At 43.9% G+C, this 15,476-nt stretch overlaps 1 protein-coding gene across 1 annotated transcript in view; it reads left to right on the forward strand.

Annotated features, from left to right (window-relative positions):
• Positions 1-13,722: 13,722 nt before the first annotated feature.
• The window catches only part of LOC117366170 (acidic leucine-rich nuclear phosphoprotein 32 family member B-like), a 77,436-nt gene continuing 75,682 nt past the window's right edge, over positions 13,723-15,476 (forward strand). The window contains exon 1 of the mRNA XM_033957345.1: positions 13,723-13,932. Coding sequence (XP_033813236.1) covers positions 13,879-13,932 — 54 coding nt within the window. The 5' untranslated portion in view covers positions 13,723-13,878. The remainder of the gene's footprint in view (positions 13,933-15,476) is intronic.

Here is a 15,476-nt window from a genome sequence, read left to right on the forward strand (position 1 = left end):
TGGAAATACATCTATAAAACCTGATTAAATTGGTACTTGGACAATCAAAAGAAAGGTCGTCCAATAATCGAAACAGGTTTTAGACGTATCTAAAAGCAGCTTATGCCTTTTCACTGCTGCTGTGCACCCAGAGTGAAAAGGGGTGTTTTTGAAAGAGTGGTTAGGACAGGAGATACGTGGGATGTGGACTGACTGTCCATCACTAATCTTCACCTTAGACAACACACCAATATCCCTTTTTCCCCACTTTAAATATTTAGATGTAAACTTAGATCAAAACTCTATTGAAACTCTAGTCACCACAGTCATTAGGAAATCTTTTTTCACCCTACAAAATTCTGTACTGTTCTACAACAATCCCCTCTTAAACCGCCACTGAAGTAAACTTCAAAATTGTACTTACATGCAGAACTGGTCTAACCATTAGGCAGGACTAGGTGGTTGCCTAGGGCAGCAGCTTGGGGTGGGGGGCAGCAATGAGCAGCTGCAGTCAAAGCAAAACAATAAATTCTGACAACCACGCAAACTCAAAAAAACTAGAGGTACTTTTACCAGCAATGAGGGTTGGCAGTTTTTATATAGTCTATTTAACCAGATATATTTGGGAAAGGGTGATGTTGGGGTAACCATGATTGTTGGGGAAGGGGCAAAAAAGAACTTCAAAGCTAATGGGGGGGGGGAGGATGCAAGGCTGAAGTTTTACCTAGGGTGCCTAATATCCTTACACAGACCCTAATATGGCCTGATATTCAGCAGTACTTACTAGTTAGCTACCTGGATAGAGGGTTTAATATTACTGCTATCTGAAAAGCACCAGCACTGACTGCCCTAGCCAGATATTCAGTGCTGGCCACTATCTGGAACACTGGTGCTCAATATCTAGGTTGTTTTTTAAGCTACAACAACTGCCACTTGGCCGCTGTACTGCCTGGAAATATTTTTTTTACTAGTACCCAGCACTTTCCTTTTGTAATTTTGGGTATACAAATCAGTCTTTTAGTCTACTCATAAGCCTTCATTTTGTACTATATTTTTGTTCTCCCCTACCCCCACCTCCTGTATTTTATATCCCTTTCCTTCTAACTCTGTTCCGCGACTGAAGCAACAGTTTTTGGCTGGAGGGTGGAGAGCATGAAATAAGGCCACATAAGCTTCTGCTCTTCCTGAAATGTGTCTACATCCAAACACTAGGAACTGCTGTTGCATGAAGTCTGAGGTTCTCTCTCTCCTCCAGTTAGTACCACTCAAACCACTACATAGGGGCTAGGAGTACTGCTTCTGCAGAATCCCCTCTCTAGCCAGACTGAGAGAAAAAAATTGAATGCAGATATTTTATGTGAGCCTCTGCCTTGATAAAATATTTCTTTAAGTTTCTGATCTGTACACCTTTTGCTAATTAGCCCCTCCTTTTACGAACGCGTAGCGTCAGCAGCGGCGATAACTGCTTCGACGCTCATAGGAATTCTATGAGCATCGGAGCAGTTGCTGCTGGCGCTAAAACCCGCGCTATGCGTTCGTAAAAGAGGGTCTTAAATGTAAACGAGCACCCGTTGTGTATATGTAAAAGTCCCAAGTACAGGGGTGGCTTTAGATTTAATTACTCACTTTTTAAAGCTGGATTCAAGGTAAATTACAATCAGGTATAGTAGGCAGTTCATCATACCAATGAGCTTACTATGTAAGTTTGTAGCTGACCCAATAGAAGAAAATAGAAATGGTCTAGTGCAGTGGTTTCCAAATTGTGCCCTGGGGTGTAGCAGTGAATTCACAGGGGAGCTGCAGAATATTTTAAGACCTTCAAAACTGTGGTATCTATGAAATGGCTGGCAAGGATACCCAAGCCCTGCCAGCTGAAGCAGTCTGCTGCTCAAACTCCGAGCTCCAAGCTGCCTGAGGAAGTCGGTGACATGCTTCGGCGCTGATGTCACCACTCCTGTGCATACTAAGTTCATGTTTATTGTAAGCTTCTGTACTGCTGCTAATGACTGGAGGCATCAATTCAGAGCAGTTAATATGAGCTTCTGTAAAGGTGTTACAATACAGAGTTTGTGTTTCCTGGGATGATTTCAATAGACATTATAAACTGTAATCAAAACTAGTGCTTTTGTAAAGATGTTACAATAGAGTTTTCTGAGCAGGTTCTTAATTCAGCCCTATTAAACCATAATCTTCTTTCTTATTTCTGCCTATAATAATCAACCTGCTTATACACACCTACTTGTACATACCTATATAAACTATATCATATATTTATTTATTTTATACCTTCTTATATACACATATATATACATCCATATTTAGTATCATGCACTGTATTCAACTACTCCTATTTCAATTCACCCTTAGAGCCAGATTCACTAAACTCCCCTAACGATCCGATCTGGGTCCAATCCGTGGCCGGGGGGGGGAGGGGGCTGACTCATGACGCATCCTCATGCAAATGGGGACAATCAGAATCAAGCCCTCAACTGACTGCATGGATCGCTGAATAGCGATCCTGATGCAAGTGCAGACCATCTATAGATGGTCTGTGCATGCTTACAGAGCAGCAACTTTTTTTTTTTTTTTTAACTTCGCAAGCATTGTAGAGCGTTCAGGCTGAACTCGAGGCACTCCAAAGGACTCGACTGCAGAAAGCAGGGTCGAGGCGGGAGTCAATTTGGCAAGCATGTTACCAAACTCCTGATGCAGAAGTCTCCAACATATTCTGCAAAGCCGGCACCAAGACCAATGGAGCTGGTGCAATTGGTGTGGCTATAGACTCCAAGGAAGAAGACCTTGAGGAAGAGTGTTCTCTCGATTTGGAGGCACGCTTCTTTGTAAGCCTCGAAGTAACTGTCCCAACTAAGCTCATCTGAGACTCCTGAAGGGCTGGCTTAGACAACTGACCTGATGGAGACACTGAGGATAATGGCCCCTCCGGAGATAACTTGGAAGATTTTGTCGAGGACTTCCCCATCGAGGAGGGTTTGATCAAAGCCGAGGCAGAAGTCAAGGTCAAAGCTTTTACCCCCGCAGAAGACTTCAGTGAAGTTGAGGTCGAGGACTTGTCTGGAGTTAAATCCATGCCCCCGAATATTTTTTCCAGTTGAACACGTCGTTTAAGGGCTCGATTTTGAAGTGGAGCATAGCGAGCACATGACTCCGGGCGATGATCTGGCCCTAGACACTGAATACACCACTTGTGTGGGTCAGTGAGAGAGATCGCGCGCTGACACCAGCTACACTTCTTGAACCCCGTAACCAGTCGGGACATGGAATGAGACGGCTGCGGCTAAATTGAAGCCCGCAGGCTGAGACCGCAGAACAGGACTCGCTGTGACACGATTGAAAAAATCACATAAACTCTTTTTTTAGGAACACGTGCAACGCAGCAACCCTATCAAAAATAAGAAAACATGAGCCGCGGCGATGAGAAGGCACAAAAAGAACTAACTCACACAAAGCCTTGAAATGAGGGCTTCTCAGCTCCGCCGAAAACTTAGAACTGAGGAAACGCGCACCCTACATCGGGTGGGAAGGCACTCACACATGCACAGTGCGGCAGTCACAAACTTTCTAATAGTTCTTCAAGCAAGTCTGCTTGTGAAGCTGTCTGCATCGGGGCTCCGTGGTTGAAGTCACCCGTATGTGAGAATATGCTGCCTGCTTGACCTGGAATAAAGGTAAGACTCCATGCTGCTGCTGTTGTTGCCGGATGGTGTGGGGAAGAAGATGAGAGGAAATATATGGCTTAGGGACACTCTGAAAAAAAATTACTTAAACATAAAAGGAGCCATGAACTGAGAAAGTCTGAGAACGACTTGTCTAGTGGTTAGAACAATAGGCTAAGACAGGGTTCTCTAACCCTTTTCACCTCGAGGGCTGGAAAGTGGTAATGAGAAAGCTCCAAGGACCGCAACCCCCCTCGTGGTTGGCATCCTCCCATCCTCACCTCAATCCTTCCGCTTGCCTAAGCCCTTCAAACCTTCCACAAATTTAAAAATGTTGCTCCTACAGCCCTTCCACCCTCTCCTTGCTACTTCTTTAGCCCTTTATACTGCCTAGAACTGATTGACATTAATCGAGCTGGAACCAGCAAGAGAAGGGGTGCAGTCCTGCAGCAGCACTAGTGCAGGCCTCAATAAATTTTCAGTTTTCATCCACTCTTTCAAACCTCCTCCACTCAGCCTTCACCCATTCTCTCTCAAAACCTCCTTCAGCCTTCACCCACTCTTTCTCACTACCTCTTTTGAAAGCTGTGTGCTAGCACAGGGCTTCTGGGTGACTTGTCTCTACGGGTCTTTCTCCATCCCATATGTGTTTGAGACTTGTGCAGATGAGGACAGAACTTGCAGGGATGGAGATAGACCCTGCGGGGACAGGGACAAATTTGTCCCTGTGTCATTTTCTATGTTTGGCTTTCTATGTCATTTTGAGCTGCGTGGTGGTGCAGAAAGCCTACAAGTCTCGCAGGAGTAAACCATGAGACTCAAGTTTATAAAGACAGCCAAATCAGTCCAGTTGTTTGACATAGAAAGATTAGGTAACTTGATAATCTTCTTTCTAGTAAATAGGCCCAGCATTCTTGAACTTGTGGATTGTGTACCTGATCGCAAAATCTGGTGTAGAGCCTCATTTTCTGCTCCACCTTCCCTTACGCTGAGCTGCCTATAATTCCTCAGTTCATATCAAAGCAGATGGTCAGCCCTAGAGAAGAGATATAACAGAGAGGGGTATAGGGAATCTCACCGAGAAACAAGTCTGTTCTACTCATATCAAAACATTTAACACAAAATAATCACAATCGGGATGAAGTTTATAGAATTTGGCCCTCAGTCTTCATCCTTCTGCAGGCAGAGATGCCCTGAAACTGGGAGCCTCTGCAGCACTAAAAAGCATCACAATCAGATAATAAAACCCAAAACTAAAGAAAAATGAACATGAGTAGAACAGACAGGCTCTACCATCTTGCATGTAGAGAGGCAAACTGAGGAATTACATGACAGCTTATAGGCGGGGCGGAGCAGAAAAATGTAAATGAGGCTCTCTGCATCAGATTTCAAGATCAGAGGTACACAACCTACAGGTTCAAGATTGATGTGCCTATTGCACTAGAAAGCAAAATTGCTTACCTGTAACCGATGTTCTCCGTAGACAGCAGAGGAATGCAGCCACACTTGTTGGTGAAGTCCGCTGACTGGGCTCTCCCCTAGCTAGGTAAGCTTTGAGCTTACTGGGCATGTGTGGGAGTCCCTACCTCTACAGCCCCTCCCCTCGGGATGCCAGTTTTGTCTCTAGCAATTAAAGGACTGAAAACAAGGGGATGGAGGGCGGGCAAGTGTGGCTCCATTCCTCTGCTGTCTACGGAGAACACCTGTTACAGGTAAGCAACTTTGCTTTCTCTGGAGACAAGCAGGGGATATGCAGGCACACTTGGTGGTGAGTCCCAAGCTTGAAAAAGAGATAGATGAAGGAAAACATTTGGAAGAGGCACTGTGGATCAATTTGGAAAGCAGGAATGGTGAATATATTTACATTAGTGTGATATACAGGCCTTCACAGACAGAAGAGGTAGAGATTTAATAGTAGACATTCAGAATATATCTAAAAAAGGGGAAGTCTTCCTAATAGGTGATTTTAACATGCCGGATGTTGATTGGGGTATCCCTATTGCAGGGTCTTCTAGAAATAGGGAGATTCTGGATTCTCTACAAGAATTGTTCCAGCAGTTGGTAATGGAACCCACACGGGATGGGGGACATACTGGACTTAGTGCTTACAAACGGGGAAGGTGTTTCTGATGTTACAGTGGGTGATCATCTGGCATCCAGTGATCACTGCATGGTACGGTTTAATATTAAGATAGGAATAGAGAGGGCTCATTCAAAAGCAAAGATCCTAGACTTAAAAAAAAAATAACCTTGTTCAGATGGGGGTTTACGTCAAGGAATTATTGTCTGGATGGGATCGCCTGGAAGGAATGGTTGTCAGTGGTTTCTGGATGTGATTCCAATTTGATGTGGAGGTTTTCTGATGTTTAAAACCGCTGGTTTTTCTTCCTCCTGAAGAAGCAAAGATCAAGTGAAACAGATCGTGCAGGGAAAGATTGAAGATTATGGGTGTGGAACATTGCATTATCAGTGGACTGTTGGATGATTTTTAACTTGTTTGGGATTTTTCGGATGGACATTGTTTTGGATGGATAGACTTTTTTTGTGTTTGTGAGTTTATGGACATTTTTTGCAAGATCACATGACATGGGAAGCACAGCACGTTGAAGAGCAGGAGTATTGTAAGCAGTGGACTCAGTAAAACCCAGCCGCTAATAGATAAGTAACATCCTTTTTCTATCTTTTTTCTTGCTGATTGGTCATCGTTTTTTGCAAGTATTTGTAAAATTATCCGTCCACTTAATTTGCTGTGAACGACTTGAGGAAGGTAGGGAGGGTTATGGTGCTATGATATTATAAAGCTAGAGCTGGTGGAATCTGCTGCGCCTATACCTTCACTTGTTTGCTTTTCACTGAGCACATTTATTTAATTTCAGTGTTTGTTAATAATTCAGTCCTCTATATTGAGAATACAGGAGTCTAGTGATGATTGTGGTATTTAATAATTATTCTCCCATTTTTTTATTGTGAGTGTTACTGTCCGCTTAACCATGAGATCCTACTATATGAGACTGGGATCAAGAATTCAGCACTTTCCTGGTTCTCATCCTTCTTGGACCAAAGACAATTACACGTCCTGGTGAACTCAGTACTCTCTAAACTGAGAACTGCAAAATATGGGGTACCCCAAAGGTGCGCTTTTATCCCCATTTCAACATCTACATCAGACCGCCCTTGATATTGCAAAGAAGCATGGAATCAACATACACTCCTTCGCTGACAATATACAACTCTACACCCCCCTGGGCAAGGCGCAGTCTTCATAACTACAGACCCTACAAACCTGCCTCGTAGAGATTAAAGCAGGGATAACAACCAACAAACTTCAACTGAACCCATCCAAAACTGAACTTTTATGGATTTGCTGTGATTCGTGCTTTGCCTCTTGTTCTTGAATCTCTTGGACACCACCACTCTGGTACCCCAAGACCAAGTGTCCAGCTTGGGCATCACACTGGATGCTGGTCTAACTCTTTCAACACTAATCTCCAAGGTAGTATCCTCCTCCTTCAACTACTTACGGCAACTGAAACCCATCCCCATTACTTCACTAATTCTGACTACCCAATTGTTATATGCCTTTGTTCTATCCCATCTAGACTTTACACCGGTCTACCGGCCAAAGAGCAGAACCGTCTACAGAGTCCAAAATGCTGTAGTGCGACTCCTAAAAAACCTTGGCCCTTTTGACCATACCTCCCCAGCACTGAACCAGGTCCCCTGGCTCCCAATACACCAATGCAATATCTTCAAACAATTAGTAATAACATTTAAACACTTCCATGACATCTGACTATGTAGTGAGGAAACTCCCAAATACACCACTCTCAACGGCCCCTCCATTCACAATGGGAACTCTGACTTTCCAAACCTCCAGCAAACAGACTCTACTTGGAGACAGCCCGAAAGCGATATTCCTATAGTACACCTAAATTATGAAATCAACTCCCTCCTGCCATTAGGGCAATGACAACCTACTGCCTATCCGGAAGCAGATCAATTCTGGTCTCAAACTTTAAAAAACCTTGCTTCGACGTACCTTACCTCAGAGCACCTGAGCCTGCCAACCAGTTCTTCCACCGGTCACTGCAGATATGTTAATACCCATTTGTGGCTCTATGGTTACATTTTCTTAGATTCTGCAAAGCATGAGTTTCTTAGTCAGATTCTCTATAAGTTGTAAGTTATTGATTCTATAGCTTTGTATCTTTGATCCTGTAGCATGTTATTGACTCGGTAGCATACTATCTCTGTTCCTGAAAACTCTGTGTATGTATTCTTGTAACCTGTTCTGGGCTCCTGGGGATGATGGGCTATAAAAATGAATAAATAAATAAAGTATGGAAGGCCCAGAAAGCTGCAAGATGAAAGCGAACTGAGTTTGATTTGAGACCCAAATCTGACAAATGCAGAAGATATAATAAAATGCAGCCAATTGGGCAACTCAGAGGATACTGGTGGAGATTGTGTGACCAGATGGAAAAAGTTTCCATTTTGATTGATAGGATTTCCTAGTAGCAGGGCACCTTGCTGCTAGAAGGACCACCTTCACTTGCTGAGAAAATGGTAAATGTTCTAGACCTGAACTTTAGATTTCCAGGCTGTCAGACTGAGACTGCAAAGATTGGGGTGCAATAACTGCCCGTCTTACTGAGACAGAAGAGAAGGATGGTCTCCCAGGGGAATTGGGGGAGCGTCCAGGAGTGAATACCAGATTTGTCTGGGCCGAGGAGCAATGAGTATGATATGAGTATTGTCTGTGGCAACTTTCTGAACTACCTTGGATATTAGAGGGAATGGTGGAAAGGCATACAGGAGATTGTATTCCCAATGTATGGAGAAAGCATCCCTTGCTATTGCTTGAGGAGTTAAACGTAGAGAGCAAAACGTGCTGCATTTGGCATTTTCCTGGGATGCAAAGAGATCCACTGCGGGAGTTCCCCAATGAAGGAATATCTGATGTGGTATAGCAGAGTCGAGAGTCCACTCGTGAGGGTTGAGTTTCCTGCTGAGAGTCTGCGAGGACATTGTGATCTCCTGGAATATATACCACTTGTAGATGGACCCATAGTGTCAGAGCATAGGTCCACAGACAATATGCTTCTTTACAGAGAGGAAGAGCTCTCGAACTTCCCTGATTGTTGATATAGAACATCATTACTTGATTATTTGAATCAGAATTTGTTTGTTGCAAAACCAAGGACGAAAGGCTTGAAGAGCATAATATACTGCATGGAGCTCCAAGTGGTTGATGTGCAGAGTCCATTCGTTCACTGACCTTGAGTATGCAATTGGTTAAGGTGCGCTCCCCAGTCTTGATTGGAACATCTGTCGTCACCGTGAGACAAGAGGGCAGAGGTTGGAAAAGACAGCCCTCCTGCATGGACAAAGTGAATCCACCAAAGGAGGAAATCTTGAATGCTTGCAGAAGTGGAATCCTCCTGGCGAGAGAATGACGACATTGATTCCAGTGCAATTTTAGGTGCCATTGCAAAGGTCTCAAGTGCAGTCGTGAATTGGCACTAGAGATAAAGCAACTGCCATGTGACCTAAGAGGCATAGTGTGGTACAAGCTAGCATGACTGAAGTGCGCCTGAAGAGATCTGCCAGGTTGATGATGGACTGATGTCTGTCTGGAGGCAAATAGGCCCTTGCCATCTCTGTGTCCAGAAATGCTCTGATGAGCATAAGGGAGCGAGTTAGAGTCAGGTTGGACTTTTGGTAATTGATAATAAATCCCAGAGACTCCAGGGTTTGAATTGTGGAATGGATAGTGAGTAGTAACTGGTCTTTGGAATGAGTTACTAGGAGCCAATTGTCCAAATAAGGAAACACCATGTGGTGCTGTTTCCACAGATGTGCTGCTACCACAGCCAGGCACTTCGTGAAAACTCTTGGTGCTGACGGGGCCAGTTGAACAGCCTGAAAGAGTTGAGGATTTGAAACCAGGTGTACGTCTGGCCCTGATCAGGCAGGAGGAGAGTGGGTCCCTGAATTGGGGATAAGCAGATAGGCGTACCTGGACCCCAAGTTATTAGAGGCACCATTGGACTTGACAGCAAAGGCTCTTCTGTAACAATCAGCTGAATACATGCTGAACATTGTTGGGCCTCCAAAACTGGAGGAGCTTGAGAAGACTGAAGCAAATGAGCGCTGTCTTGCATGAATCCTTGACGAAGTGTGAAAAAATATGTTACCACCTGAATGGGGTCTGAGCTCCAGGTAGTGTGTTCTGACTGAGAAGCAGGCGATTTTAGGAGGAATAGGCTCCTGCCCCATAGTTGTAGGAGAGGCCCCACATTTAGAATTTGAGCCCTTAGCCGATTTGGAGGAGTTACCTGAAGCTGCTGGGGTTGTAAACCGCGAGGCCGAGACAGCTCGCGGGAGCCTCCCTGTTGCCTCTTTCCTAGTCAAAACCGCTGCCACTTGATAATTAGAGCTCCGTGATAATGAAGATGCTGTTTGAGAAGGTGTCAAACAGCATCGGGAGCTTCTACTTTTTTTAACCTGCCGATAGTGACTTTTTTTACTTCCCAACGGCATCGGCATTAGTTGGTTACCCTCCCCTTGTGGTACTGAGAGAGGACCCTGAGGAGAGGGAACTAGCGGCTGACTTGTTTGTGAAGAAATTCTGACATGAAGAGTTGATTCGGAGCCACCGTCCATCGTGGCTCAGTGAGAAAATGAAAACACTGCTTCGCGGTTTCAGTGCCCGGCAGACTAGTCTTGGTGTTACTGCTGACTTGATCACTAAAATGCTGACTTCTGCTGTCAACGTCTTTTTTTTGTTCACAGAAGTTTTGCCGTTTGACAATTACCCCCCCCCCCCCCCGTTTCTTTTTTTTTTTTTTTTAACTAAGGGGCTTAAAGCTGTTCAAAATAGAACACCTATTAAACCAAGAAGAGGGGAGAGCTTTGACCTGTCAGGAGCGGTTTAAGAAAAAAACTGGCATCCCAAGGGGAGGGGCTGTAGAGGTAGGGACTTCCACACATGCCCAGTAAACTCAAAGCTTACCTAGCTAGGGGAGAGCACCAGCACACTAGCTGTCAGCAGACTTCACCAACATGTATGCCTGCATATCCCTCTTGCTTGTCTCCAGAAAAACTGCAAATATAAACAATGTAAAATCTAGGCAGTTTATAGGATAAAAATTAGGGAAGACAAGCATAAAAAAATAAAAATAAGATATCACAAGAGAGACAATAGGAGATCAGAAGAGGAAAAGTTACAATATATGATAAGGGCAGTAATGGGAGGAAAGTAATAAGGAGAAAAATGTCCAATAGGACTAAGTTTAAGGAATTAATCCTATGTGGGTGAAGAGAGTTGAAGTCAGAGATGCAGCTGAGTCAAAGGCCAAGGAAACATGGTGGAGAAGCTCTGAAGTAGCTTCTGAAGTGGGGGAATACTGAGCAGTCCACAGCAGTGGCAGGTATGTAAGAGCTATAATGAAGGATTGCCAAAGTGGTCTGTTGGAGACCTATGGGCTAAGAACGAGGATGCCAGGGTTCCATTCCTGTTTCTGCAATAGACACTTTTTGTGACTTCGGGCAAGTCACTTTGGGGTCCTTTTACTAAAGCATAGCATACACTAACTAACACAGTGGCTCCCAACCCTGACCTGGAAGACCACCAGGTCAGTCGGGCTTTCAGGATAGCCCTAATGAATATGCATAGAGCAGATTTGCATGCCTGGCACCTCCATTATATGCAGATCTCTCTCATGCATATTCATTAGGGCTATCCTGAAAGCCTGACTAGCCTGGAGGTCCTCCAGGACAGGGTTGGGAACCACTGCACTAATAGACATTAGCGTGTGCTAAATGCAATACTTAATACATGCTATTTAGCATGCGCTAAGCTTTAGTAAAAGGGTCCCTTTATCTCTCATTGCTTGTGATACCCATTCAGATTATAAGCTTGTTTTGGAAGGGACATATACCTAAATACTATCATGCAGTAGTATTTCAAAAATAAGCATTAAGATTTAAACCAATGGTCTCAAACTCAAACCCTTTGCAGGGCCACATTTTGAATTTGTAGGTACTTGGAGGGCCTCAGAAAAAAATAATGCCTTATTAAAGAAATGAGAATTTTGCATGAGGTAAAACTCTTTATAGTTTATAAATCTTTTCTTTTGGCTAAGTCTTAATAATAATATTGTAATTTAAAGCTAAAGAGACATATGATCAAGAAACTGTTTTATTTTACTTTTGTGATTATGATAAACATACCGAGGGCCTCAAAATAGTACCTAGCGGGCTGCGAGTTTGAGACCACTGATTTAAACTCTGGCTTCCAGCTGGCTGCCCTGATTAATTACTAGTCTACTTCTCCATTCAAGTGTCATTAAGATAATGAATTGATATGACTTAGAAAAAGAAATTAGGCTCTGAAAACAAACAAACTCTCTTTCCCACCAAAAATGAAAGTGGCCATCTAGGTTAGAGGTGACTTGTTGGACCCATAAAACCTCATTAGGACTATGTTTAATAGAAAAAAGATTGTGCTAAGTACAATAAAACCTTGGTTTGCGAGCATAATTCATTCCGGAAGCATGCTCGTAATCCAAAGCACTTGTATATCAAAGCAAATTTCCTCATAGGAAATAATGGAAACTCAGATGATTCATTCCACAACCCAAAAACTTTAATACACAAAATACTTTAAGCTGTGAGCGCTTGAGCTATGGGTAAATTGGCCGTGACACTTTTATTATGTTCAGCCACGCTCAGCGTAAGATGTGCGCGCTTCAACTGTGGGTTCTGATGACGTGATGCATGATATGTGCTCGTACTGTAAGACAACACTCGTTTATCAAATTAAAATTTAATAAAATGTTTTGCTCATCTTGCAAAACACTTGCAAGCCACATTATTTGCTATCCAAGGTTTGCCTGTACTCATTTATCAGATGAATGTTAACAATGCCAAAATTTACCACATTAGCAAAACTTCTGTACCCTATTTGTAATAGTATCTTTAACCTCATGCTACAAAAAAATCTTCAAAGTTTGCTTCCAGTGTTTTTTTATGCAATAAATAAATAGAAAAAAAAATCTTATTTAACTAAATGCATTTTGACTAGCTTTCAAAGTTAGAACCTTCTTCTTCAGGTAAAAGAAAAAAATAACCATATTCCCACAGCCCACCACAATTCAATATTTCTTCCCTCAAAAGTTAATCTGCACAAAACTTTTAGTGAATTGGATAAGATTCAGATACTGTACATAATTTTGGGAGGCGGTGAATTACAATGATTATGTAAATAGGATACTCCAAAATTGTTGATATACTAAAATATCATGAAAATATTAATACATTCGGTGAAATTAATACTATTGAATCTTTGTGGGACGGGAAACAAGAAACAATCGCAATGTCACTGGGTAGTCCTTTCCTCAGTAACATGGTGTCGAGTAGACGTTTCCTAGGTTTGCTACCCAGTTTAACTCCAACTCTCCTGTACTCCTCCTTTCTTGCATTTCAGTGTGTGCTGTGCAGTCTCTGAGGTAAGCGTTTGCCACCTCACCCCCAAGACCAGGACAGGCCGAGTCGAGCCTCCCAGTACATGATGGAGTCGTAGTTCCCTCTCTTCAGGAGACTTCCAGAGCGGAAATTTCAAGAACTGCAACTCCACGCACGCAAAGCGAGTAAACTCCAGGTCTGGCTTGGCCTGTTCGGGCGCCTTGAGGCGGCAACTCGAATGACTGTGAGCGACTTTGTAAAAAAAAAAAAAAAAAGCGCGGGCTTTCGGCAGATCGTCGCTTCTTCTCCACAGCATTCTTCAAAATGCTGCAATGTCGTTAATGAATACATAAATAAAACGCAGCAGTGCCTGAAGGGGAGCAGGGATCTCGTATTATACTTCTCTTACAGTGAATTGATTGTTTTTCTCCCTGTCCTGCCCCCGCACCCAGCCTCCAGCTGTTACTGCGTTGCATTGGATTGCAATAGCAAAGATGGCCGCGCGCGCGATCTGCAAATGGCCCGGTCGCCAGCTGCACCACGGCCGTTCCTCCACAGGGGGGCAGAGCCGAGCTCCCCTTATCCTACTCCTCGCCCCCTCCCCCTCCCCTTTGTGTCTTTGGCGCCTTCCTCTATCCGCCTCTTCCCCCCTCCTCCTCGCTTACTTTTTTTTTTTCCTCTCTCTGGCGCACAGGCCCTTGCTCGCCAACTTCTCTTTATCTTTGCACCTCCCGGGTGAAGGGGGAAGAGGAGGAAGATGGAGATGAAGAAGCGGCTGAACCTGGAGCTGAGGAACAGGAAACCGACAGAGGTAGGAGGGGGCGGCTTGGAAGCAGCCTCGGTTCTCTTTCCTAATATTTTCCCCCTCCTTTTCTTTTTTTCTCTCTTGCCATCGCCTCCTTCGGGGCAGACTCGGTTCCGCCAACTTTTTCTTCTTCTTTTTTTTTTGCAGTGGCCGCGCACGTGGTGACGGCCCGGAGGCCCTCGCGATGCTTCTTTCCGGGGCATTTGTACAGAATTACACTCTTCGTCCTCCGATCCGGGGCTGTAGAGTAGAACGTTTGGGGATGATAAAACACGTGGCTGTGTCCCGATACTTGCCCCCCTTCCCCATCCGATAGGGTCTGTTTTGGTGTTTACTGGTACATGGCTGCCCTTATTTCCCTGCACGGGCGAGGTGGAGGTGGTTGGGGTTTGGTGTGGGACGGGGCAATTTGATATTTTTAGGAAAACAAAAATATAAAAATATTCAGCCTTTTGGTGTCGTATCTGATCTCGGTTTGGGGCTCCTTGTGCTCTCCTCTTCGTAGCCCCTTTAGCGATCTCGGATGCTTTTGTGCCACTTACATCTTTTCGGGGAGGGGGGTGAATCTAGATTTAGAGCTATTTTAATTTTTGGTGGTATGTTTGATTTCCGTATCTTACAGTATTTTTTTTTTAATAGGGCTGGATTTTGGACACCTGGTTGTACAAGTCCATTCTAACACTTTCCTTCACTTTTTATATATGAAAAAAATATGCAAATCTTGTTTCTTTTTTGAGGTAGCTGGTGTAACGAGCAAGTCTCGATTGCCGGGGAAGGCGGTTTACTAGTTTTTCTCCCCGCCTATACTGACCACCCCACCCATACCCCGTGATCTGTACTCCTGGGGACTGCCGTGTAGTATAAAATAAAGTTCAATATTTCATGCTGAATTTAACTTGCTTTTAAAACGAGGCTGACAAATTGGGGGGGGGGGGGTTGCACTTTGATTCAAGGTGTGAGGATGAGGAGAGGGCACCTCGATCTTTTAGAAGCTTGTAAATACTTAAGGAGCGATTCGTTTTCATGTTTCAGCGCAGTATTTATGTTGTATCTCTTGAGTTTCCAAAATTTCCCCGGGTAGGCGAGTAGCTCGGGCGCTGCTTGATCCGTTTTCTCATATTTTTATTGCGTTTGGTTATCGACCATGTGGGGCGACCTTTCTGTGCGAGCAGGCGCCAACGTGGATCCCCCCCCCCCCACCACCACCCGTGACTAATGCATGCACCGCGCCTCATTCTTTATTTTCAGGGGGTGTAAAATATATACAAAGCGGGGTCTAGGCTCTTAGCACTATTTACTACTGATTCGTATGACCTAATAGCACTGAGGTTATCCTAGTAGTCCAGCTTTGCAAGCTTAAAATGCCCCCTATGGGTGGGCATGAAAGGAGGTTGATGAACTCTACTACAGTTGTACCTGTATATGCAGTTCAGATATGTAAAGAGCCATATAAATACAACATTTTAAGTAGGTTAACTTATTATTTTTGTGATATAAACAAAACTTTGTAGCCCAGAGATGGAGGAAGGTACAGTAATAAACTTCTGCAC

Source organism: Geotrypetes seraphini, chromosome 8 (assembly GCF_902459505.1).
Source record: "Geotrypetes seraphini chromosome 8, aGeoSer1.1, whole genome shotgun sequence".
NCBI classification, from domain to species: Eukaryota; Metazoa; Chordata; class Amphibia; order Gymnophiona; family Dermophiidae; genus Geotrypetes; species Geotrypetes seraphini.